The sequence below is a fragment of the Lineus longissimus genome, chromosome 7 (genome assembly GCF_910592395.1).
Source record: "Lineus longissimus chromosome 7, tnLinLong1.2, whole genome shotgun sequence".
NCBI lineage: Eukaryota > Metazoa > Nemertea > Pilidiophora > Heteronemertea > Lineidae > Lineus > Lineus longissimus.
Genome location: NC_088314.1, coordinates 15,538,672 through 15,565,813, shown reverse-complemented (window position 1 = coordinate 15,565,813; position 27,142 = coordinate 15,538,672). Strand labels below are relative to the sequence as shown.

At 41.2% G+C, this 27,142-nt stretch overlaps 1 protein-coding gene across 1 annotated transcript in view; it reads left to right on the top strand.

Annotated features, from left to right (window-relative positions):
• The window catches only part of LOC135490597 (uncharacterized), a 30,138-nt gene extending 4,029 nt beyond the window's left edge, over positions 1-26,109 (top strand). The window contains exons 2-10 of the mRNA XM_064775823.1: positions 109-225; positions 1,519-1,697; positions 6,485-6,668; positions 7,554-7,691; positions 9,184-9,291; positions 12,207-12,311; positions 13,407-13,460; positions 15,399-15,603; positions 23,759-26,109. Coding sequence (XP_064631893.1) covers positions 156-225; positions 1,519-1,697; positions 6,485-6,668; positions 7,554-7,691; positions 9,184-9,291; positions 12,207-12,311; positions 13,407-13,460; positions 15,399-15,603; positions 23,759-24,917 — 2,202 coding nt within the window. The 5' untranslated portion in view covers positions 109-155 and the 3' untranslated portion in view covers positions 24,918-26,109. The remainder of the gene's footprint in view (positions 1-108; positions 226-1,518; positions 1,698-6,484; positions 6,669-7,553; positions 7,692-9,183; positions 9,292-12,206; positions 12,312-13,406; positions 13,461-15,398; positions 15,604-23,758) is intronic.
• Positions 26,110-27,142: the final 1,033 nt, after the last annotated feature.

Sequence of the window (27,142 nt, the reverse complement as noted above, 5' to 3'; positions counted from 1 at the left end):
AATATCTATCTCCTAAGAGGAGCGGGCTAGATCTAGAGCTCCCCATCAGGACATGCCACCATCACGATTTATTCTACCACTGACTGATGGCTGACTATTTCATTGCAGACATTGAAAAATAGAGGTATTCGAACACCGCTGAGCCAGTAAAGAAAATGGGAAACAATAAAAGCAAAGTCGACAAAGGCAAAGCCAAAGTAGAATCATCTTCGGAGATACATTCAGGTGCGTCCTAGAATAGCCAAGGCGCTCGATCATTTGCATGCCACTTACTGGCAGTGATGGATATACGAACAATATATTCAACTTCTCGTTCTTGTTATTTCTTGTGATTTAGAAAAAAATGAAGCAAACCAGTAGCATCAATTTTTGCCAGTCTCTCTAGTTGACCACCTGTTAGCACAAGGTTTCTCCGGCCATTACTAAGATATTACTGGGACCTGTCCTTGAGACTCTACATATCATTATGATTTATGATTGGCTGGCTTACTAGTTCTAGAGGCGTTGTAAGGAACGAAATCAGCGCCTCTAGTGTCAAGATTGGCATCGCATGGAATCATTTGAAGAAGAGAAATAAACCATCAAGAACATTTTATCCAATATTTCGAACTCGTCATTTCATCATAAGAAAGGCATTTCATCGTACATGAAGTCCGCGATACTTTTAATTATAACATTTTATCCTTTTAAATATAACATGTGAAAATCTTGGGTGAAGTTAAGCAAACAGGTAACATCTATTTTTGCCAGTCTCTCGGGAAAAGGTAATGTACAGTTGGCTATGTGAAAAAAACAGGGACCGGAAGGTAAATGCCGAGTGACTCAAATTTTAAATTGTGTTAGGCCATAGCCTTCGAGACGCGTTCTTGCATTTACCTGCCGGTTCCTATTTTTTCACATGGCCAACTGTACGTTATCTTTTCCCGAGACACTGGCAAAAATAGATATTACTTGTTTGCTTGACTTCACTCAAGATTTTCAATTTTTAAGAAATAAGAAAAGACAAGAAATAACAAGAAATAACAAGAACGAGGAGTTGAATCAAAATTAAAATGTGCCATATGACTACCGAAATTGATTGGCCATCGATGCAAGAACACATGCAATACAATTTAACATTTGATTCACTCTGCATTTACCTGCCGGTCACTGATTTTTTCACATGGCCAACTGTACGTTACCTTTCTCCCAGCCATAACTCAATATTGTCACTTTCATTCTAACCACATTACCACCGGCCATGACACACTTTCTGGCAAGCGTACGGCATATAGCTCGCAGCTCAGTGCAGAGCACGTGTATTTGCTAGTAGACTGTTAATTGTAGAAACACTGAGACATGGCTAAGATGTTGGGAACATTGAAAAATACTGAAGGACCGAGCCCTGATCAGCACCCAATGAGAATTATGTTAAAACTAGTTATTCATATTCATCCATGAACTAATTAACATGATAATTAGCTCAGTTGTATATACTGCGTCCATGATTCACCTAACCGCGTTCACCTCTGTCTTCAGAGCCCGAACTGCGTATACATGAAGCACGTCGTCCACAAGAAAGGACGGAAGAATCATGGAAGGTAAAATTGATGGAACGGATTCCCCGACTCGTAAAAAATCTCGATCAATTGGATCAATTGCTTGATCTTTGTTTGTCGAGACACATTTTAGAAGAGGGAGCAATCAAAAACATACGAGTGAGTATAGTGTGTTGACCAACTATTAATAGTAGTTTTATTAATTTTTGCTATAGTTTAATCACATTACATATGCCTAATGTATTTGTTACAACATGGGAAGACAATAACAAACATGGCAAAAGTGGTGGGAGAGTCAATTCCAGTAGTTTCACTTCAAGTTCAATTTGATCAATGGAAAGCCGCAGCACCCCTATGTTTTTTGATTTGTTTAAAGAATAGTATTCCCCTAGCTATCACATCGTGGTTGCCATACGAAGAAATACATTTTATTCCACCAATCTATGACCAGGCGAACTTCACACATGTGTGGTTCAAAAGGTGGCGCAACCTAGTGGTATGCACCAAATAAAATCCATCGAATGTGCTCTAAACGTCTCCCCTGTGTCCCTACAAATCTAAAAATTGATGGGTTGTGGTATTTATGGACAAAGAATTGACCTCAGGAGGGTTCCGGAACACGCCTTGACTCCTAGTTCGCTCAGCTGGAGACATTCTCCCCACTGACTTGTGAGACCACAGTCTCCACCAGAACTTTTTAACGTCTTTCAGATAACTAAGGTCGGCGTTCCTATGTACCTTAAGGGCAGAGACCTGTATTCATCCACGACCGGAAGTCACATAGAGCTTATCAAAATGTCAAGTTGTGGTAAATACATGGCTGGGATGGACCAAAGTGGAATTAATTCTCAATCTGTGGTTGATTCTTAATCTACAGAGTCAGGCCATCACAGAAATACAATGTATGCTTTTTGATAATATATTTAAGAAAATGTGGTTTCACTGGTCAGTTTAGAACTTGTACTTTGACAGGGCCATATCAATGCGCCAGTGACGTTTTGATGGATATGGTGTACGGAAATCTTTTTTTCTCAGGCAATCGGTATTGGAATTTTTTAAAACTTTATTATGCTATTGGCAAAGGGTTCTTCTTGACACATATAAAATTTTGTGCAGATTGATTGGTCCAATGAGTACTTTTTTTACCAAAACCTATGCACAACAATGTACACGTAATGTACACATGTTTTAATAGAGGACTCTGGCCTTAAGCCTATAAGAGCTATTAGCACAGCTTTTAGATTCAGTAGCTGTGGCGTGGATATTTTCATTAAGAGTACCAAACATTCTATCAACATAAAAACGATTGCGTATCTGAACGGTCCTGAATGTAACTACCATCATCAGGGCAGAGTTTCTGATAGCTTGCCCTCGATCAAGAATCGTATTGAATCTGGGGAGTTTTTTCTGGCACATTCCAGTATCATCGTTTGGCGTTTTTCCTCACAAATGACTTTCTATCATCATCTTGAAGCTAATTCAAGCACCCTCTGGGGCATGATGAGTTGGTCTTTGCTTCTTGATCTTTTGAAAACCTGTAATTTAGGGTGAATCGCCGGGATCTGAGAGTCACGTCGCACAATTCCCCGGGATCGAAATAGTTCAACAAGCGGCAGCACCAGTTTGACAATTAATCACTCTCGTATTAAAACACGGTGGGTAAAGTAAGAAAATTACGTGCTAATCTGGAGAGAGGAAATGACGACTCAAAAGAAACAGACAAAAGATTAGTTCATTTTAGGGGTGTAAGGCCCACATTTCTTATTTTTATCCGATCGAGTGTACCCCTCCATCACTGTAATGGGAGGGCCTCGTTTATTTTCTATTGTGTTACAAAGGTCAACCAGTGGTGAAGCGATTGAATGGGTTGATACCAAACGCCGAAGAGTTATATAACAATCTAATGTGCTCGGAACGCTTTTTAAATGTACAGCTATTTGCAAAAGAAAACCACTCATGCAAAATGCACTAATTTGCTGAACAATGAAATTAAAACCAAGTTATTAAAACAATTTGTTTTTAATTTTCAATTAACGTTCAACATTTGCTCTTTAGTTTATCCATTGGAATATCTTGTTAGCACTTGTCATGCCAGTTTGCCTGAGGGGCAGGAACCACCCAAGGGATGGTGATACTTTAATCCCCAAGACCATGTTATAAACCTTTATTTCATGCGCCTTTTCAAAAATTCAAATGAGCCCATGAACTGTGCTTTATGACCATCATTTTTTGGCACTTGCAATTCCATAGAGTGTGTTCGATTGTCATGACAAATGCACATTTTTGCTTAGGATTTTTACGTTATTTTTTTTATCCATTCCATAACCTTTGATAAAGACCGCCAATCCTTCGTGTATGAGCTGAGTTGGCCATAAAGACCCTGATTGACTGTATTGCTTACTATGAGGGGTGATCTCAAAGGTCACCAGCTGTCTGAAAAAAAAATCACCTGTAGCGAGCTAAAAACTAAACTTCAAATGAAAGAATTATTCTTATTGTCCGAATATGAGGCATCATTATCAAATTTGGCAATAGAGTTGGCACTAATTTGCCATTCTGAGTATCCCTCATTACGCAATGTGACAATTTGGGCCCTTTGAACTGATGTCAGATGTGGTTTTCTGCTCATGATGGATTTCAGAAATAATTCAACAGATAACAAGCCTGCAGCAGAGATAACAGTCAAATTGGTTCTTTGCTCTGGTCAGATGTCATAGATCCTTGTAATACCAGTGTCATGTAATCATGGCCATGGCGATTTAGCGGATCCTGCGGATTCTGCGGAACCTGCGGAATCTGGGCGGAATCAGCATAAAAACAGCTCGAGAATATCGATATTATGATAAATTATCCTTATAATAAATATTTGTAATATTTCATAACTGTTAAATTGTCTAAACCGCTAAGATTATCAAGCATTTCGGAAAAACCCCAACATGCATGAAAAAAATGTCTGCATTCTATTATCAGACGATTTCCACATTGGTCTCGTGAGGGAGTTTTTCCCAAATGTACGCGATGATGACGTGCCCCATTAACAGGACGTAACATCTATTTTAAAATGCGTTTCCAAAGTGAATGCATGAGGACAACCCATTTGTGTCCTATATCACTGGAAACGCCCGATTCCCATGATTCTGCGGGATGTTAAATCGGGCATTTTATTTCTTTAAATAAATCATAAGCGTCACATTTGCTTCTAGCTCTGTTCACCATCCCAAATGGCAATATTGCCAATTGGGCCGGACAATCACGAAAAACCCTAAATATTATACATTTCTTCCCGAATAATTCTTACAGTGACCATTCTCCCATGAAAGACAGTTGCTTACGCTACACAAAAATCCAAAAAAAATCGAGGGTCAACCATTGAACTGTTGAGATATGTTGAATTTCGCACAAATCAGCGAAAAACGTCCCAACTGGCACTGGACGGCATTTCAACACGGGGCCGACGCACATCCCAAGTTCAGTGTACACATACGTCGGCAACAACAGTATAAATGCGTAGTTTCTTGTTAGCCGCCTATTGAGTAGCGATCTAGGTTTCAGAAACTCCAAAAAAAACATGTATTTGCCAAAACAACTGCTGAATCAACACTGACATACTGTAAGGACCGAGAAATCAATGATTTTAGGAACTACGGTTAGGGCTTGGCCGCGCATGAATAACAAAAAAAACCTCCCTAATGAGACCATTGACCGTGATCTATAACCCAGGCCGAGTTGGCCCGTAATCGTGTAAGTCGTTACGCACCCGAAAAACACACGTCATTTTCGCTCATTCGTTAATTTGTTAATATCGTGCAGAATACAATAGCGACGGACACTTTTTCCAGGGGACATTTTAAACTTCTACACTGGCCTGGTTGACACGTCTCTCTTTATTTTACAATTGCAAAATTGTGCACGAGCAACGATTGCCTTGATGATCCATCATTAAGATATTCAAGTCACATGATGACTGATGATGTCCAGGACTCCCAGATGACAAATCAGTTTAAACAGAGAATTTCCCACTCTCATGATAATAAATAAAAGATTTTTCTAAAACGTCCACCCGAGTCAATCATCCCACTCTTGATGACCAAACAGCCAGCAAGATCATGCGATGACTAGGTGACAAGCTCGAGATCCTGGCAACGATCTTTAAACCACCCCAAGTCCCAGGAGGCGAAACGACTAATTTTTGGGTAGAGTGACTCTCAGACACTCTCTTGATTTGGCTTGATTACATTACATCACAGCAGCGGCCACCTTCAGCGCCACCACGTGGGGCCTAATAGTATTAGGCTAAGTTTGGGGGCGAAAATGCTGGGGGCGAAAACGTCAGGGAGCGAAACGACCGGATACCAATCCACTGCAGACCAGATTCCGCAGAATCCGCAGAATCCGCAGGATCCGCTAAATCGCCATGGCCTGTAATCATTCAGCCAGGCAACGTTATGCAAGGCTATTGATTGAAATACATGGTTATTTACAATTGGTCCTATTCCTTTGTAAATAGCTGTAATGGCCCTAAAATGAGCTGGAGGTGCTACCGTCGTTTAGTTTGGATAAGACTACAGGCTGGCCCAGAATTTTTTTCCTTTGGACAGTAGAATTCTATTGTGTACCCATTGTGTGAGGGAACATATCTGTGGGCCACCCTGTAGAGGTGCTACCGTCGTTTAGTTTGGGTAAGACTACAGGGTGGCCCAGAATTTTTTTCCTTTGGACAGTAGAATTCTATTGTGTACCCATTGTGTGAGGGAAAATATCTGTGGGCCACCCTGTAGAGTGGCGTCAAGGCTTTGTTATTTTATTCTTCACTTCACCCAAACGGAGCCAACAAAAGCTTTTGAAATATAATGGTATGCACTGTGTGCGATTCAAGCAATATCACATTCAATCGAAACCAACGTACACTGACTTCACCATTCTCCCATTCTGCCATTGCGTTTCAGGAACTTCAACACGAAGATGATAAGATACGGTGTCTTATTGATAAAATCATGAAGCGCCCAAAGAAGGATTGGACCAAGTTCAAAGAATGTTTGGAAGACACTAAAAACGAACATCTCATTGAAGACCTAGAAGAATCGTATGATGAAGCGCAAGGTGCAAGAAAGAGTAGGGAGAAACCGATCAGTGAGTGCACGCTGCTCAATTGCAGCTTGATTATAGTTTTGTTTGGTAATTAGCAGCTCATCAAAATTTACTAACACAACTGACTGAACTGTTCTGCACGATCGTTCACATCAAAATAATTCAACAATTTATTTGTTACCCGTCAAATGTTAGGTATGCTGCATGTACTTGCAGAGTGTTCATCGAATTATTGGTCGTTCTAAAAAAACGCTCGAACTCAGTTTGTAGCTTGATGGGCTTCATCACGGCTTCCAGTAAATTTCCTGAGAGAGCTGTGGGATAAAAAGAAACTTGCTGAGTCCAGACTTTTTTATTTGAAAGCCTCTGTTTTAACGAAACTATACATTGAAGGGCATTTTCTGTCACCGAGTCAGAATGCTCAACGTATCTGCGAGAGGAAATGTGATCATCAAAGTGCCTTAAATTTCTAACCGCGAAATCAACAAGTCACGTTGCTACTTTGAAGGACGATTTGTAGGTTAATTGGCGAGTTTTCTATTATTATGTGATTTTAAAGACATGATCTCCGCGGCATAATCTTCAAGCCATTCACCGCTCAGTGATTTATGCTCAGGACCACCCGTTTTATGCCAACAAAAACAAAGCAGACTTCGTTGTGTTCATCTTAGTACAAGAGTTTGGTTTTGTGTGTTCACTTTTTCTGCGGTCACCCCGTGGAAGAAACTACAACATCTCCGAACACCTCTTGCCTCTCCAAGTCAGCTAATTCCAAAAGGGTGGCAGTGGCTCTTTGGATACACTGAAACAATAACCTAATGATGATAGAGTATCAAACACAACCCTCTCACATATTCATCAAGGGGTTATTTATTTCATGATTTTTGACAGCAATAACATGCCTGATCGTTTCTTTATTCTTCGCAGCTGCCTCAAGTCATCAACCGAGTCAACCTCTAGAAGTACCCACCTCTAGAAAAAAACCTGAAGCGTGGGCGACGTATGCAAAAAGCGGTCTCAGTCCCAGACAATTACAAGTCACCCCCCATTCCTGGTCTCCAACAGGTGTGTTTCTATCCCGTTCGTTTTCCATTATTTTCCATATTGTCTGCATTCTATAAAACTATATCCAATGTACCAGGGTGTTCGAATTTACTGTATCCATGTCGCTGGATATGTTACAAGCTGATGGGGATACAGTTGTTTTTTTTGGCTCACCTGTACGGTGCGCCTTTGTCATAGCGCAGCGTCCGTCGACGTCCATCGGCGTTAGACATGGGTGGCACCTTTTGTAACCGCTGAAAATACTGAACAGTAACTTGGTACACAAGCACCAATTGGTACCACTACTCACACCGAATCGTGGCCTCATGATGCATGCTTTGGCCATCAGGGAGCCAAGCATAGAGTGAAAAAATGCAATAACTCATTTAATACTAGTTTGAATTTTTTCAAATTTTTATGGTAGCTACGTCTAGCAAGGATACATCACACATATTCCTGGTTTCTGAAAAAGCCGTGAAAACTCGCACTCCCGAGATTTCAACATGCAAGGCGTTTTCCATCTTGGATTTTGACGCAGTGACCTAATTTTTAATCTGCCTACATGTATATCGACTAATTTGGCTGGCGCTGGCCCAAGGAGGATACCGCGGTGACGTCACGGCTTTTCCAAGATTGCGCTGAATATTGTAAACAAACTCGATCCACGGCCAAGGGAAAATCAAGTCATCAAACAAAGTTAGATTTTTCGCATCAAATCAGAGTTATTAGTACTTTTCTGCTATGAAATAAGTCTTCAGACAATAAGTTATTATTTGAATAATGAAAAGTGCTGTTTTGATGGGGAAAAATAGGGTTTTTAAAACCAAATAGCCGGGCACCGATCTTCCAAAATTAGCGATGGTTTCAAAACAGTCTCCCAGCTATGGGGCAATCTCTTCATTATCATAATGGGATTTGGAGGCATGTTTACAGATTTTACAAGTTCGAGACCTGTAGGACCTAAAACTCGCATAGATCCCCATAGATCCCCTCTAATTGTCGAGTTAGCGCCCCTGTAAGATCATGCATTTTCGGACACTAGAACGAAATCTAGTGTATTTCGTAGTATATTTTAGCGGAGACATTATTTCCGCACTTTGGCCACGCCAAACGTCTTTTTTATTCGTGGAAGTTAATCTGCTCTGTAAATTTTATTTTACACAGGAAGAATCCATACTAGGTATTGCAATATTTCATGTATTTTGGTGTTTTTGTGTACAGGAGCGCACCAGACAGTGGGACGTGGAAATGTGTTCAGTGCTTGTGCTGTCAGTAGACTGAATCTGATTGGCCATAGCGATCACTAATATGGGATGTGATCAAGTGATATGACGTCACCGCGGTATCCTCCTTGGCCCTGGCCATTTCATTTATTTATGTGCTTGCGCATGTTTAATTGTATCTCTTGTAAAGCGCCACTGATCGACAATCAATTTTTGACGCTATCTGAAGTATTATGCTATCATTTTGTTATTGATGTACATGTAATTGTGCTGTCTTGATTACTATCCAGGACCAGTGCCAGGGCACATAAGTAAGAAAAAAACAGCTTCAATTGGAAGTCGAAGCGTACCAAGCTCGTCAGCAAAAGCAACCATACTTTCTGGAGGAGTTACAGAAGGTAGGACCTACATTGCAATGCTACTGATTATTGGGCTCCCTTTCGAGAGCCTAAAGCCGAATTCCTACTCCGATGCGCGATCATTGGTGATTGCAGGGGATCTGCGTTTGATTAATTTTCGCGCCGATTAAGTAAGAGTATGAATTCGGCAAGGGGGACCACTTATCCATAAGCGATCAATGCCGGCAAAGGGGAGGCATATCACGGGGATTACTCGTGAAACGTCTACAAATATGACGTCACCACGGTAGTTTGGAAGGGGTTTTGATCATCAGTTAATGTTACGTTTTGCGGCTCGGTTTCAAAAACTGCAATAACTTCGTCAATATTGGTACTAACTCAACGCGACAAAAATTTCTTTTCTACAGTACTTACCCAATCAAATTATAGTTAATACAAACTGCTTAGAATATTGCACAATTTCTGCAAGATCAAATTCAATTTTCATCTGGCAACTTGAGTCCATTTAAGCGTCCATAAATACCAATTAAGTCCGAAAAATTAAATCAGAACAAAATGAAGCATGTTTTTATTCCATCATAGCATCAATCTCCAAACTTTTGGAGTAAAAGTATGCGAACTGATCGACGTGACTGGGTATATTAACATCACAAAATTCACTGTATTCAAGTTACCACTGTTTATTGGTTCCTATCAAAACCGGCCATTAATTTCATTTTTCTGTCATTTATGAGTTTGTCGGTCCCAATAACGGACCTTCGTTTTCGTTTTGGCCTTCATCCCTTTAGATAACTGATATTTTCGTCCTGGCTGAACCTGTGTGAAAGGTCATTTTCGCACGTTCTCGGCTAAATTTTTAAGTGGTGTATATCCTATAACTCTCTAAAAATATTAAACAATAATCCATACAGTTGTTGAGGTATACTATCAGTCTATTGAGCAGCGCCCCAGGTTTCAGAAACTCCCAGTAACACTCGATCAAGTCTAAATCAAAACAATTGCTAATTCAACTCCGGCAAAAATTGAGGAGCAACGATTTATTAAGAACTACATGTATTGTGCTGCGGGTGACATTACCTATATATGAATAGACTGAAACTCCCTTCGTCGTGTTCGTGATACAAGTATCTTATATAGTGGACTTTACTATGTTTTAATCTGAAGTAAAGGAGACAAGATTGTCATGTGCAGTTAAACGGAAGGCTATTTTGATTAGTCTCGATCCCCAGCATAATCTCAAACTACAACATAAATGTACAGAAAAAACACAAAGCAATACAGTCATTGAAATTACATCAGAGTCTTGAAATACTCTGATTACATAGAGTAGAATTTATAAGTTTACGTCTTACAAGATGTTTACTCATTGTCTATGTAAATATCATACAAGCTACCGGGTAGTTACCTATCATGCATGCATGTATAGCCACAATAAATATTGGCAGAAATGTTATTTCAAGTCTTAAATGTGACGTTTCATGAAAATTAAATAAACTACCAAAATCCATGCTTTATACATGCTTCCCGAAATTGGTGGCTTGCATTGGAACTAACTTTTCCCCCCTTGTCCGTCATTAAAGGCATTCAAGTGTGTTGGTCAACCATGACTATCTCCTTTGTCCCTCCACCATAAGGCCTAGTTTCCCCTTATGACATCACTATTTCGGACACTCAGCGCCCAATTTCTGGAAAGGTGTATACGTGTAGTTCAATTAGACAGAAAGGGCTGGTGTTATAAATTATCAAAAATCGTAATGAAATGTTTGCTTACCTGAAGTGAAGGAGAGAAGAATGTTATTTGTGGTTAAAATGAAAGCTCTTTTGATTAGTCTCCTTAGCATAATTGGACGATTCAATCCAAGTCAAGCCGATATAAAGCAGGCCTGGGTGATGCCCGAAGCCAATCAAAATGCTCAAAACCACCCTTGACATCTTGCTCCCGTGACTTCACTTGTCAAGTTAAAATCAAGCATGATGAATTGTTGCAAGTTGATGTTTTGCTAGCAACGTAATATTGTTTATCCGCGCACGTGCCATTTGTCTATTTTGACAAATGAGAGGACGTCATGGTCCTGTTCTGTTCTAACAGGTTGTATTTGATTATCACTATTGTGACAAAAGAATTGATTGATACCTGGCGATGTAAGTCCAAATCGTACTCACAACGAGAGTCGAAAATCCTGGTGTGTCCAGTTCGTCATTACATAAAGTAATGCGATTATCATAAGAACGTTTAGACGCTTTGGTGACCGTTGACAAAACGATTGTTACTCGAATAGTGAAAGCAGCATTGTAAACACAGTTGTATGATAAAATGAATTATTTACCTCGACAAGGATTTAAAGAGAAATTTGTTAGAAGTTGTACAAAATACTATGCATTGTGAAAAAGTTCTGAAATACACAACATAATACAATACACGTGCAATGGAGGCCATTGTTATCTGAGAAGAATATGCTTGAATGTTATGTTTTAATATAAGGCGCCCATCGTGGTAAACCCGATGGCTGAGTGGTAGCGCGTTGTTGGCTGATCCAGTTACCGAGTCACGGGTCATTCCGAAACATTGTTTTAATGTTTTTAATTTACATTCATTCATTCAGGTGTATAAACTTTCATCTTGAATAAACCCCCTGCACATGAACCTAACAAACTGACGTACACGTGACTCCAGGCGCGTGATAATATAAAACCTTTGCACTCTACAATATATGAACTATTACCGCGGTGGTGTAGTGCCTCGGGTCTCTAACACGCGGTCAAGAGGTCCCTGGGGTCGATCCCCACTGTCAGCGAGAGACTTTAGGCATGTCTCGTTGCCTTACATGCCCAACTCAACCGAGTCGGAAAAGATCAGGTTGAAGCTCGTCTGGGTTCCACCAGAATTGCTTTAGCTTAGACTGGGGAATAATGTAAATCGCTTTGCTAATACTATTTTCGTCTTACTCAAACAGAACAGTCAACCAGAGAAAAGAGAGCAGTTTTAGAAAACACATCCGAGAACATTTCCACATCCCCAAACATGGCGTCCGAGTTGGCTGGATTTAAATCTTCAACAGGTAAATTTAGCAAAGAAGACCCAATGGCAAGTGTTCGCCATTCCTATCATTTAAAGAGCTCTTTGATTGCAGTGCTGTTTAACCCTAACTTTTTTTTCCTGTTCTATTTCGACAATGAGATGACTCGAATTCCTTCAAGTACGGATGCCGGACGACGTTAACTGTCTAACCTCGAGATATACCTTTGTTATGCGGTAACATGGATATCATATGAGTAGGCTGGTGACCGTCGAATACATGTACGTCACAAACTGCTCCTATTTTCTCTCCCTATGTATACGCTATCAGAAAACTGCAAGCCTCAAATGTACACAATATAGTACAACACCACTAATTTGCTTTGGGCTTTTTAGAAGAAGGGGTATTATTTTGTCATGCTATAAAAATTGCAGTAAATTGTAGAAAGTTGCTAATCAAATTCCAAAAATATTCCCATTTCGGACTTTGCTGATGAGGAATCCAGGGCGCAATGATTCAATGAAAAGGACCGAAATGGACCGAAAGGGACCAACACGGAGGCAAATTGGTCCTGATTTCGGGAGTTTTAATTCAATACCCCGGAGTGCATAAAGAATAAAATAAACTCGAAACAAAATATCACGTCCTATGTTTAAAAAAACTTTTCTTGATAAAGAGGACTTAGGTCTCACTCTAAAGTTTCAAAATCGGCCAAAGGTAGATCTTATTAAAAAGATGTGTTCCTATGTCCGTGCCAAGTCTACCAATCGAATTAGCTTAATACATGTATGCAGAAAGGCTTAAGTGAGGTAGAGCAACAGAGATATGCCTCCAATCAACCAAAATGTGTTTGGCGCAATGATTTCGTGATGCGGCTGTACTATGTGCGGTATTCCTGGTTCAATGGACGAATAGACAGCTTTTCGCCTCTTTGATCCCCGATTCCTTTTTCGAATGCTATATGTAATGAATTTAAAATGCTTGGCGAAAATGATGTTGTGAGGACCATACAGTTTTACTACAGTTGTAAGAAATAGAAAAGTCCACCCACTTCTTCTTTATTGACTTCTCAAAAGCGTTCGATAACGTTGAAAGAATGTACATGTGTATCTGATTTCACAATCATTAACTTTACAGATCCAGAAAGTAACGAAGTCGGCTTTTTTTGGTCAAGTTCCCAATCGTTTTCACGTATGTATTATAAATACTCATTATTAAGCCGGGAGCCCATGGAGAATTGTTTAGGAATGTGAGTACAAAATATTCGAGGCTGGGAATATCGTGGTGGTGGTGGGGGGGGGGGGGGGGGTGAGGGTGGGCCGGGGGGTGGGGGGGGGGGGGCTGTGCGACTCACAAATAGCCATTCTAATGTTACATGCATCATCTGTACCAGTCTGAGGTAGGGCCAGGGCCAGTACCCAAAATTGAAGTTTTACTTCGATTTTGAATACTGTATTTTGCATGGAGTTTTTGAAAAACTTTTCAATAGTTTTGGTAGAAAGATCACCTTTGATCCATTCTTAAGTGTACTCGGTACATGAGTTGACTGATCCTTAGTTAGGGTACCCTTACAGGGAGATATTTTGGGCAAAGTTTCATTATTGAGGGGTGGGGGGGGGGGGGGGCTGTTGGACTCACAAATAGCCATTCTAATGTTACATGCATCATCTGTACCAGTCTGAGGTAGGGCCAGGGCCAGTACCCAAAATTGAAGTTTTACTTCGATTTTGAATACTGTATTTTGCATGGAGTTTTTGAAAAACTTTTCAATAGTTTTGGTAGAAAGATCACCTTTGATCCATTCTTAAGTGTACTCGGTACATGAGTTGACTGATCCTTAGTTAGGGTACCCTTACAGGGAGATATTTTGGGCAAAGTTTCATTATTGATACACTCAATCATACTAATTAAAGTGCTCACATTATACATGGCAGTGTTGAAAGTGTATTAAGAACGCAAGTTGAAACTAAAGAATGGTGGATCTTGATTCCAAATGCCTCAAAAGGAACATTTAAACATTTGTTTCAGTTTTGTACTCGATCGTACCCTATGTCAAGCATGTGTTGCTGACCTAGACCTTGACCCGTTCTTAAGTGGACTCAGTACACGATTTGACACGTAAGAATGAATATTCCTTAGTCAAGCCACCCTGATACAAATTTTGGCATAGGGTTTTTTCCATTGGTTTATTGAATTATGCTAATGAAAGTGCTCATTAGCATTAACTACGGGCGTTCTTCAGAGGATAAGGTACATAACTTGTGGTTCAAAAATGGTGGATCTTGATTCCTAACCACTAAGGGCACTAGCACTAATTGGGGTATCTTAAGTGGATTAAGTGGATTAAGTAGAGGATTTAATGGCTGTTTGTGGGTCCAACCACCACCACCACCACCATTCCCAGGCTGGAGCAGTTTGTACTTACAATGCTAAACAAATCTCCATGGTCTCACGGACTACATATTATCCATCACCATTCTAATGAAATCGATGAGTTTGACATTTTTTGATCGAGTGGCCTGACCATGTATAAAGAAAATCTAGACCTTTTCTGAACTTGTTAATTAGTTTCCCAACACTATAGAGGCCAAGCCAAGCCAAGCCAATCACAAAACAATGGGTATCATCAGAGTCTTTCTATAATTATTTATTTATTTGATAAAATAACATTAACATTAACATTACCTCAAAACTGATTAGTGGCTAGTATCGGTTGGCCTACAAAATAAGATACTTTAAAATAGTGATTGTCATTGACATACAATTGAGTGCAAGCCAAGCTCAAATTTTATTTGAAATTCTGTCTTTACCAAACACATGGACTGGTGCATGAGTTTGTGAAGAAATTAGGCGATTATAAATGACAACATCCAGCAAATCTGATTATGCCTTATACATGTATCTATAGGCCTACCTGATAGTCTATTTGTAATATTCAGAAGAAAAACAAGGAGCGGTTTTAGTGTTACAGTTTTTAACTTAATTGTGAAATGAGTTGGTACCTAGTAATGCAATCTTGGCGTGCCATTTCATTTAAGTTAAATCATTCAGTATACATGTTTTACACGCTATTCAATTTTATCAGATAGACCTCTTGATATACTGAGTTACCAGTTGCATCAATTTCAGTTGATACAAGTAACTGGACGACTGATCAGAAGAAACGCTACAACAGAGATTTCCAACATATCATGTTGATGCCATATCGACCCGATCGAAAGATTCATATCGACCAAATACGCCGGAACTTCGAGAAGAAAACTCATGGTGGATATGAAGACGTTACGCTCGAAACATTATTTGAGGGAGCCGGTAAAGACGACAACCTTAACAGGTGAGTTTTTATCTTTTAAGTTTGGTCAAATAAGATAATGATATGATGATACAAATGCGCGTTTTCTTTAATAGGGAGTTTTCGAAAATCCCCGATACGTCCACGTGAACGCCTGTCCCATTGTTCATGTTGTTCGACATCGAGGCGTTCACATTGGCGTTTCGTGGAATTTGCAAAAACTCCCTATATGACGGGTGTGCAGCAGAACACCGCTGGCCTGGTTCTCACGGTGGATAACCGTAGCGGTTTAGCGACCAAATGTACGGTTCAACGAACTGCCGGTTATGCACTCTAGCAGATGACGTGAGCTGAAAATCAGTTTATGAAATAAAATATGGAAGATATGAATACATTTTTGCGATGTAGCGACCTGGGCTCTTGCTAGATGCAATTTACTGTCCTTCAGATCATGACGCGATGGTTTTTTCGTTTATAAGGCTATTTTATTACAATTTTAAACAATAGTTTAGTAGGGTACCATGTAATCGCTGTCTGGTCAACGGTAGGCCGTCACATTCCCTTCGAAGCTATGGAGTCAATTTCTGGGTATGTGTTCCATTGTATTTCATTCGAAACTCTGCCCTCTTCTTATTTTTTTTTTGTGATTTTGACCGATTTCTGCAATGACCGTACATATTTAGCAAACCCTGGAGTACGGTTCAGCGACTTCACCTTGTACGATTTAATTTATTTATTCGTGTAAAATACATGTACAATATTTGATATAACATGACAAGACATTGGATTATGAACAAAATAAAACGTACATGCATTACACTGGTAACCATGTAGGTCGAGACCTATTATATGGCACCAGATAATATGGGTTGTGTCGTCGGGGTGCCGGCGACATGCGCACTAAGTGGGCCGACAGTTTGCACAACGGCAGAAAGTGACGAAAGTGCACATGTCGTCGACATCCAAACGACCCAACCTGTCAAAATAATAAGCATTAAGGGACGATTTAAAATGCATTTTTTTCAAATTATGTAATTGGACCGGGAGGCTGTTCCACAGCTTCGGTGTCCTCACCCAGTATGAGGCACCGAACGTCTCCGAGTGGAATCTCGGCTGCGCCAGTCGTAAACCGTCGCCCCTTACAGCCGGGGTTATATAAAAACGTGCATTAAAATCCAGGACATTATAATAAGAATCGTGCATAAAAACTAGATCCTTGATTTCCCGACGGTACGACAGGGGCAGCAGAGACAACGCTCGCAGACGCTCCACATATGGCATATCAGGGCCTAAAATGTGACGAGTCACCCTCCGCTGGACACGCTCTAAAGTTTCAAGATCACGTCGCACATGTGTGTCGAATACCACCGTACCATATTCAAGGCGACTACGCACAAGTGATTTATACAACATGATATTCAAATTAACGTCTGCAGTACGCCCGCATACACGCCTGATCATACCCCACATTCTACTTGCACTGCTTGCAATACCATTGACATGAGATGACCATGACAGGTCCGAAGAAAAGACAATACCAAGATCCTTGAATTTATCAACCCGAGACAATGCAAAACCATTGATATTGTAAAAGAAGTGTGTCGGATTTAACTTCCTAGTAACACTCATGACCATGCATTTGCTTGGGCTAAATGTCATGCCCCACCGTTTACTCCAAGCGTACAATTTATCAAGGTCGGTCTGAAGTAGCAGACAGTCGGTTACAGACTCTATCTCCCTACACATTTTGGAATCATCAGCAAAAAGATCCATGGCAGTACCGTCACTAACGACCTCAGCAATATCATTTACGTACAATAAGAATAAAAGAGGGCCTAAAATTGACCCTTGCGGCACACCAGACAGTACATCTAAAAGTGATGACTCCGAGCCAATAATCACAACTCTCTGCTTCCTATTTGTAAGATACGACGTTAACCAACTCAGAAGACGTCCACAGATTCCAAAGGAACGAATCTTATGTAATAAGAGGCAATGGGGAACGGAATCGAAAGCTTTAGCAAAATCCAAATATATAACATCAGTTTGACCCCCACTATCTAAGACCTGGCCCAGTCTATACTGGAACTGAACAAGCTGAGTGGCCGTTGACCGCCTGTTACAGAAGCCATGCTGGCCTTTATAGACTGACGGACTTAAGACTGGATAGATACTGTTATAAATGCAACGTTCCATTACTTTAGAAACCACAGATAGGAGAGACACGGGTCTATAATTTGAAATCAAATGCTTGTCTCCCTTCTTGTACACTGGCACAACGTTAGCGATTTTCCAATCGTTTGGTAAAACACATGTCTGCATTGAAACGTTGAATAAAAATGCGAGTGAAGAACACAGTTTAGAGGCACACTCCCTCAGAACACGATTAGAGACCCTGTCAGGCCCACAGGCCTTAGTCTTGTCCAGCCTGTTTAATACCGATTTCACCTCAACTGCTGTAAAGTTAACAGAATCAAGGTTATAATTATCATACATAGTAACATCAGGTTTTCTCAAGTCGTTGTGATGAGAAAAATTGGAATAAAAATAACCATTGAAGGCATTTGCCTTGCGCAGAGGAGTCACAAAAGACTCATTGCCCAGCTTCGCTGTCTCTGGTACAGAGTTTGATTTGGTTTTTGCGTGATAGAAGTTCCAAAAACGTTTTGGGTTGCTACGCACTTCTGATCCAAGATTGTTTACATTCGCTTTGTATTTGTCACGGGTCAAATTTCTGAGTTCATTGCGCAGGCGCCGGTATTTCCTCCAACTAGAGTCACTGTTCCTGTTTTTTGCGCAGCGGCGGGCAGCATTCACTTTTGTTGACATGCGTCTCACTTCGCGGTCAATCCATGGCGGATAGCTTTTGTCACGAATAGTTTTCCGCGGAATAAAGCGGTCTAATCCAGTGTTATACACACCTAGCCACTCTGACCACAAATTGTCAATGCCGTCCTGGCCATTTTGCAAACAGAAATCAGAGTTGGGACCAAGCTCGTCACAAAGGAATGACCTTAGACCTGTGTAGTCCGCACGCGTAAAGTCAAAAACAACGCGCGAAATTCCAACACGACGGGGCATTCTAGTACGGAAATTCGACACTACGGGAAAATGATCAGAATCGTACATTCCTGGCCATGTTTCCGTGTCACTGAATTGCTCTGGTTGATTTGTCAGGATTAAGTCGAGTATGTTTCCATGCTTATGAGTAGGGTTGAGGACGAGCTGTGTTAACATTTAATTTAACAAAGGCAATCCTGAACGTCGAAATTCAGTTTCTGACGTATACTGTAGCACTCGATGGTACGGTACCGGTGTAAAAGTAAAAAGTGTCCCCCTGGAAAAAGTGTCCGGCCCTATTGTATTCTGCAATATGGTTCTATAGAGACCCTGACAGTCAATAGCTCAGAGATTGAAGCGCATAATAGAATCCTTTGTTTCCGGACATTTTATCCTAGGACATTTTAAACTTCTACACCGGCATGGTGATCCCAGTTCTTCTCGTCTCCATGAACGTCCTATCAATAGTCATCAAGGTTCATATAAAACCTAACAAAAAGGTCTCAGCAAACAACAATTTGACTGATAGAATATTACTTAAACTTTCAACAAACAAGTTGTTCTCCAAACAAACGGTTCGTAATAAGCTCGTAAGGTTCGAAGCACTGGTGTGCGACGTGTGTAAAATGGACGCTCAATCAGCACAAGACACGTCAAAGATAGCACTGGTGAGAACCTTTACAAGTGTGCGGTGTGCGACAAGACCTACAAGCAAAGTGCACTCTCCGGGATGGTGTATTAGATACTGTTCGACGAAACCGTCCATTTTCGTCGACGTTTTCCCACAAAAGTTGTGAAGAAACATTGCTCCTGAAATACAGTAAAATATTTGGCTAATTGAAGACAATTCTCGCGCCTTGAAGGCAAGAACGATCAACTATTGGTAGTAAAGTTACATTTTAGATTGGGAATTATGACTGTCTGGGCCATATTCGAGTGAAATGCGATGAATAATTTTTAATCGTTGGGCCATACAACCCGCACACGTTCATGCCAGTGCGTTACATTGCTAAACCAGTGTACAGTAATATCGCTCAACACCGTACACTTTTATGAAGTCAATATATTTTGCGCTGTATCAGTCTCAGCAAAGGGGCATGCATACCGTAAATGCCATAGCACCGAGACAGTTCTACTGAAGATTACGAATGACATTCTTACAGGCATGGACAATGGAAATGAGGCAATTCTTGTCCTTCTTGATCTCGCTGCCGCATTCGATACTGTCGACCACAGTATTCTCATTGACAGGTTGCAGCAGAGACTTGGTCTAAAAGACACTGTGTTGAGGTGGTTTTCATCCTATCTCCATGGCAGGACACTGTCGGTTGCTGTTGGTGGTTGTTGCTCTGAGCCGATCTCCCTTCACTTCGGTGTGCCTCAGGGCTCTGTGTTGGGACCCATTCTCTTCACCATCTACACCTTGCCACTTGGTGATGTCATGCGGAACTGGACCATTCCTTTTCAATTGTACGCTGACGACAACCAACTTATAAATTTCATGAGGTGTGGTGATGTTGAGGAGAGTGGTGTGGTTGTTTCCCGCACTGAGGATTGCATATCGGGGGTTGGGGATTGGCTTGTTGCAAACAAACTTGCTTTAAATGCTCCAAAGACGGATATGCTGAACATTGTATCGCCAAGAAGGACAGGTTCAGTTCAAGGTATCACTGTAAATGGAGTCTGGGTCCCTAAGTCAAGCAGTTTGAAGGATCTTGGTGTTTGGCTGGATGAGGGCATGAGCATGCAAGCTCAGATAAAAAATGTTTGCAAGGCCGCCAATTTTAGCTTATATAAGATAGGTAGGATCAGAAAGTATCTTAATCAGCCTTGTACTGAGCGGCTTGTTCATGCCCTTGTCACGTCAAAACTTGATTACAATAATGGGCTACTATACGGATTGCCTAAAAAATCCCTTGTTCCTCTCCAACTGTTACAGAATCGAGCTGCGAGGCTGGTCAGTAGAAAACGGAAGCGTGAGCATATCACACCCGTGCTAAAATAACTGCACTGGCTTCCGATTGAGGCACGGGTTCAGTTCAAGGTGCTACTTCACTGTTTCAAGGTGCTCCACGGACTGGCCCCTGGTTATCTTCATCTACCTCTCGCAGAAACTGTTCGTCATACGAGGTCCTCATCTAGTGTCAGGTTGCTAGCAAAACGCACCAGGACCTCGTATGGCGACAGAGCCTTTTCTGCATGTGCCCCCTTCCTATGGAACCAGCTCCCCCCTGTAATCAAATCAATCCAAAGTACCAATATTTTCTCCTTTAAGCGTCAGCTGAAGGCATGGCTATTCCGTGGAGCATTTTGAGGAGTAGCGCCTTGAACACGTTTTTTCACGGTGGTAAGGCGCTCTATATAAATTTTACATTACATTACATTACATTACATATTACTTGTTTTTTCGTCACTAGAAAATATTCAATGTAAACAAACAGCGAAATTTAACTAAACAAACTATAATATTACGTCGCCGGAGATCAAATCTATTTCCACACGCTACAATATTCTCTTCACTCTTTACTGATAGCATTGTAGTACATGACAGCGCTGAAAAAATGGCGTCAGTTTCAGAGGCTTCACCAAAAAAATGATGTTTTTGAAGATCATAAAATTTCCAACTTTCAACGTGAATATTAGCTCTTTTTCTCAAAGTCAGAACCACATGGGCATACTGATGTGAACTACAAGGACTGATGATTACGGTTGCCCATAGAGGACATGCGTTTATTTTCAATATAATAGAAAATTTTTCTTTTTACAATGCGTTTTTTTTCTCTCGAATTACAACCGCCGTCGGATTTATTTCTCACCGCCGAAAAAAATAATTTCCACTGCCGGGGAAAAAATAATAATTCCCACCACTGCCAAAGAAAATAATATCGACCGCGGTGGAAATTAATATCCACCGCGGTGGAAATTAAATTAATATCCACCGCGGTGGAAATAATATCCACCGCGGGAGCTAATTCGTTATTGACACCGGGTGGATATTATTTCCACCGCGGTGGATATTATTTCCACCGCGGTCGATATTAATTTCCACCGCGGTCGATATTAATTTCCACCGCGGTCGATATTAATTTCCACCGCGGTCGATATTATTTTCTTTGGCGGTGGTGGGAATTATTATTTTTTACCCGGCGGTGGAAATTATTTTTTCGGCGGTGAGAAATAAATCCGACGGCAGTTGTAATTCGAGAGAAAAAAAACGCATTGTAAAAAGAAAAATTTTCTATTATATTGATGGGCCACCGCAGATGATGGATGCATAATAAGCAGAACTTAATTAAACCACAGGAACTTACCGAAAACTTTTTAAAATGGGTGCTACCTTGAAAATCTTAGCAAAATGGAAGTTCGCTGAACCGTACATATTGGTCGCTATAAACCGCTACGGTGAAATTTTGTTGAAGTCGAATCCAGTGACAAGGCCAACATGAAGATGACATCGCTACGATGTCGATTGTTTCTGAATTTAATAGTTTAAAGTTGTGAAGCATTGACCTTGACATTGGCCCTTTTCAATGTCATTACATAATCTGAAAGAGACCTCTTCATATAACCTATCCAGATTTTGTTTCCAGGCCATGAGTTTCATGTAAGAATGATCGTCTGAAGAGAATTATTTTATTTAGATATTGGTTTGCTTCCAAAAAACATCACTACGGGTACATGTAGGTCGCCTTTGAAGTCTGTGACTGCCACAGGGGCAGAGTTATAATGTGTGGCACCGAATCCAGACAGACACACAATGCACATACACGCACACACAGCTCCGCCCATCCCAACCATCAACAAACACATTAGCTCCCCACCGTTGTGACACACTATACCAAAATCTTCGGCAAGAAGAAAAAGCGGCCGTGAGATTGCTTGGTTGACCGGCATTTCTAGGCTTTTGCTCACTGTAGGGGAGTCTATATAATACTGCCGTGTCCGTCGTTGTTGTCGTCGTCGTCGTCTCTGTCCCATTTCAAAAACTGTGGCAAGTTTCTTAACCACTTGGGCTTTGACCTCCAGGTGACCTCCGACATCAAATTTCGTTCCGCTATGAGCTTGAAACGTGGTACGCGTGACCCCCGACGTATGATAATCACTGATGCCGAATGTTGGTCCTATCACATTCTCGACTGGGCAACAAGGGGCCAAAACTGAAAAGTAAAAAGTGTAATATCTCGCTTATTTAAGGGACTTGTTTTCAGTATTTTAATGGTGGGTACTCCTAGCATCTGTAGGTTTTTGATGTAACCTACTTTTCTAGGTCACCGAGGACAATTGTCGTAAATTTGCCGTTTGATTATAACTATGGCACGTTTCTTGACCGCTAAAGCGGTTAACTAGGAACTTTGTACACACGACCCCCTACACCAGATAACCTCGGACACCAAGTTTGAAACTTGGTATGTATGACTCTCTAGGTCAGTTAACATCTGATACCGAATATTGGCCCAATCTGATTCTCGTCTTGGCCACCAAGAGGCTAAAACTGAAAAGGTAAAACGTGCAATATTATCGCTTATCAGTGACTTGTTTTCGATAGTATGTTATGGTAGCTACTCCAAGCAAGGATACGTAACATGTTATATCGATTTCGATTTGACCTACCTTTCAAGGTCACAGAGGTCAAATGGCATTTTTGAGTTGATGGGCTTTAACTAGGCCACATTTCTTAGAACTGCATTGGCCATTGATCTCACATTTGGTAAACATGTACGGTACCCTATATTCAGGTGATCCCAGGGACCGAAAAACGGTTCGAACTGATTCGCTTCCTGGTCAGACCAGGGGCCAAATCTGAAAACCTTAAAAATATGATAATTGCTTAATTATTACTACTTGCCCGATTGTCACCAATTTGTGACCCATGGGTTTTTGACTTTACCAACATTTTGAGGTCACAGACTAGGTTAGATTGCATAACATTTCCATTTGGATATACTATAGCAGACTAGGTTAGATTGCATAACATTTCCATTTGGATATACTATAGCATTAACCAGTATGAATTCCTAACCACCAAATATCTATACGGTGAACACAGTGGGCCTTGGCTTTTTCATTTACGATGTGCTGTACCAAGCAGTATTTAGAAAAACAAATTTAATAGTTGATTGTATACTTTTTCTTTCAGGTATGTCTTAGAGGCACCAGCAGGATATGGGAAGACATCATTCTCGAAGAAATTAGCGTACATGTGGGCGACAGATCATGAAAATCTGAGTGTCTTCGAGTTTGTGTTCTTGATCAACACCGATGACTTCATAGATTTCGAAAAGAAAGAAGAAACACCAAATGAACACCTCCTGATTAGTGACTACGTCACAAAGAACTCTCATTTTTTTAGCGAGCAGAGCATGAAGAGTTGCAGTCATCCTGACGACCTTTGGTCCCAAATTGAAGACAAGCAAGACAAGGTTCTCTTCATCATTGACAACAACTATAAGAACTCGTTGCCACATAGTTTAAACAAACTATTCCTCCGAAAAACCATGCCAGACAGCACGGTTATCCTAACCTGCAGAACGAACCAAGTCCCCACAAAAATTCTCGATAATTCCAACTTGTACACTTCCCTTCGGATTGCGAGGCACCATCCCCGCACAATCCAGGGACATATTATTGATTACTTTGAATGCAAACGTATGGGGGAAATGGGCAAAGCCCTAGTTCAAAACTTAGGTCTTGGCAATATTGAGGGCGAGGCATTTCATGATGGTAATACTGTAAAACTGTCCTGGCTCACTACTCCATTCATGCTTGTAATCGTTGTCAATGTGTGGCAGGATCTTTGGGAAGAAAATAATGAAAGTAAGAAAAAAAGGTTCTGTCTGGATCTGTCAGACATTTACCAGATGGTGTTGAAGAACATTTTCAAGAAGTATGAATGTCACGAAGAAGGGTTTTCATCCCGTATCAACCAAACCATGGGCAACACCTTTGCGACAGAGGTACTTGTCCTTGGCAGGCTGGGGTGGCAACTGATTATTGACAACAGGTCGTCAATTCCTGCAGAGAACCTTCAGTGCACCGAGTTAGATGGGGGCGCAGAGGTACTTGTGAATATCGGTGTTCTCGAACCAATCACGATATACGTAGATGGACTGGGGAAGAAGGAGTACAGATTTGTAGATGAGATTTGGAAGTTTTACTTCGCAGCCCGCTTCCTCCGCAACGAGAAGGACCAGGGCAAGATGAATGACATTGAAATCCAGCAAGCAGTTGAAAAAGTTCGAAACTTGAACAAAGATATCGATGGACTGTTCAAACAATTCATGGAACTGCCTCTATGAGCCGCCGAGTTGTGTGCGACAATCGTAACATTTTTGTCGACGACAGTGTTTGTAACATGGACAACTTACCTCGTGAAACGCACATTGTGCATTCCAGTGGTTACGATTTCTTTTATCTGTGTACAAGACCTATGAGTCCATCTGGTCGTGAATCCGTATTCCACATGGCTGCACGCATCATAGGCCTTTGTTAACAATGTGAACATACACATCACAGAGTACGTATCAAATCCATCCCCTTAGTTCCGATTCAGCGGAACACATCTTAATAATTCTGACGCAACCACTTGGACCCTAAAATCGTTCTCCGTTCCCAAAGAGGAGAAAGATCACGATCGGGAGAGGTTAGAACAAGTTCCAGTCTTTTGTACCCGGTTTTGCATTCCATCAGGTGTTGAGATTGCGCATGTCTGAAATTAGATCTCTTCAGGGCGCCCTATCATTGCGACCACAACTGCCATGTGTTTTAAAATCGAAAAGTCATCCCAATGTCCTCTCTTAACTGCCTCCACGTGGGTTTGAATTTCGGTCTTTTTGACGTCCTGGTGAACTCATTGCAAAGGCTTGTCGGGCAGGTGCCGTTTGTCAATACTTTATAGTTGGTGTCCTTAATTACCACCTCGGCGACTTTGCTTGATGAGTTTGCTACAGGGTCTTACGGTGTGTATATGCTCATAAAGGTCTTTGGTTACTTCCAATTTTGAAGTCGCCGGAAGGTCAGGATGCTGGCACATGGATTCTTGGTAATGTTTTATCAGTACAGCCTGGAAGTCTGTTACATCGGGCGCACGAATGATAGTTGGGGGGGGGGGATTTCTTGGTGATAACAATTAGCTGTATACCATTAGGCCCCACCTGGTGGCGCTAAAGCTGCCACTGTTGAGTCTGCACGTGACAGACAAGGGGATAATGGCCAAATAAACGAGTTATACACTATTGCCGTCTCTTCTGCATCTCGGCCAGACAACTGACAAAGCATCTGAGATTTGCATGAGATTTGTGTATTATTTGTGTAAGCTATATATTACTGTCAAAATGTATATAGTGATGTTTGAATATCGTGATCTAATAATGAAGAGGCAGGTAGAAATCAAAGGTTTGTCTGACAGAGCAATATATATCATGTAGGTGATATATCTAATCATTTTTTCTCTGTATCATTCCAATCAGAATCATGAACTGATAACGAATTGAAAAAATGTAATTTGCCCCGAGGGGCTTACAATTCAATAAATTATTCAATTCAATTCAATTCAATTCAATTCTATTCGATCATGTCCCGGCCTACAAGGTCGTCACGTTCCCGATACTTTCCCAACAAGAAAAAATCGCCGATCGGTCCTTTGGATGCTGAAGCACCCCGCCCCCGCGAACGAGCATTATATCCTAAATTGCTGCGACCAGCGGGTATGATCAATCTTATGCGATGGCCACAACAATTGGTTTTACCCGCAGACGAGATACCTTTTTGTCGCTCTGCACATTACATTCTCATAATAAAATACCGAACAACAGTCTCAGTTGTTAAGTGGTTATTCTGAGATCTATAGATAAGAGCACAAGTGAGATGACAGAGTCGAGGTTTTCAAGAAGGATGTCCACTGGATGGATATCTCTAGGTCCGTTCAGATGTAGTTTGTTGCATATTCCAGTCGATAAGAACGAAGAAAAGGATCGGCGATATCCCCTGACCGACTCCAGACTTCACTTTGACCCACTCGGTCTGCATAAACACATGTATGCCTGTTGTGAGATGCAACTGCACTTAAGTTGACGACCCTTCCTTAAGGGTCCTAGGGTTCGTCAAGGGGGCCAAAAACTATGCCATGTTAAAGATATCTAACCAGTAGTGACATTTGAAGCGAAATTATCAACTACTGTGTGACGTCACTAGTTCCATATAAGGCAACTTGTTTGCATAACTTTGCATAACGAGCAGCAAGTGAATTTCCTGGGTGCTGTCGGCTCTTTAGCCCGCAGCACACTAGCCGCCAACTTTGGCGACAAGAAGCGTTCAGCTGACGCATCTCGACGCCGAAGTTGGCGGCCAGTGGATCCCGGTCAGAGCACACCTGCCCAGAATCGGCGTCCAGTAGCGTCTTTTCCGCCACTTTAGGCTGCCATTTTGAAATCATGTGACATCAAGACGCATACTGCGCGGTAATCCGTAGCACACCTGGCTTCTTCTTGCGTTCAAACGCAGCGACAGGCGTCAAAAATTAAAC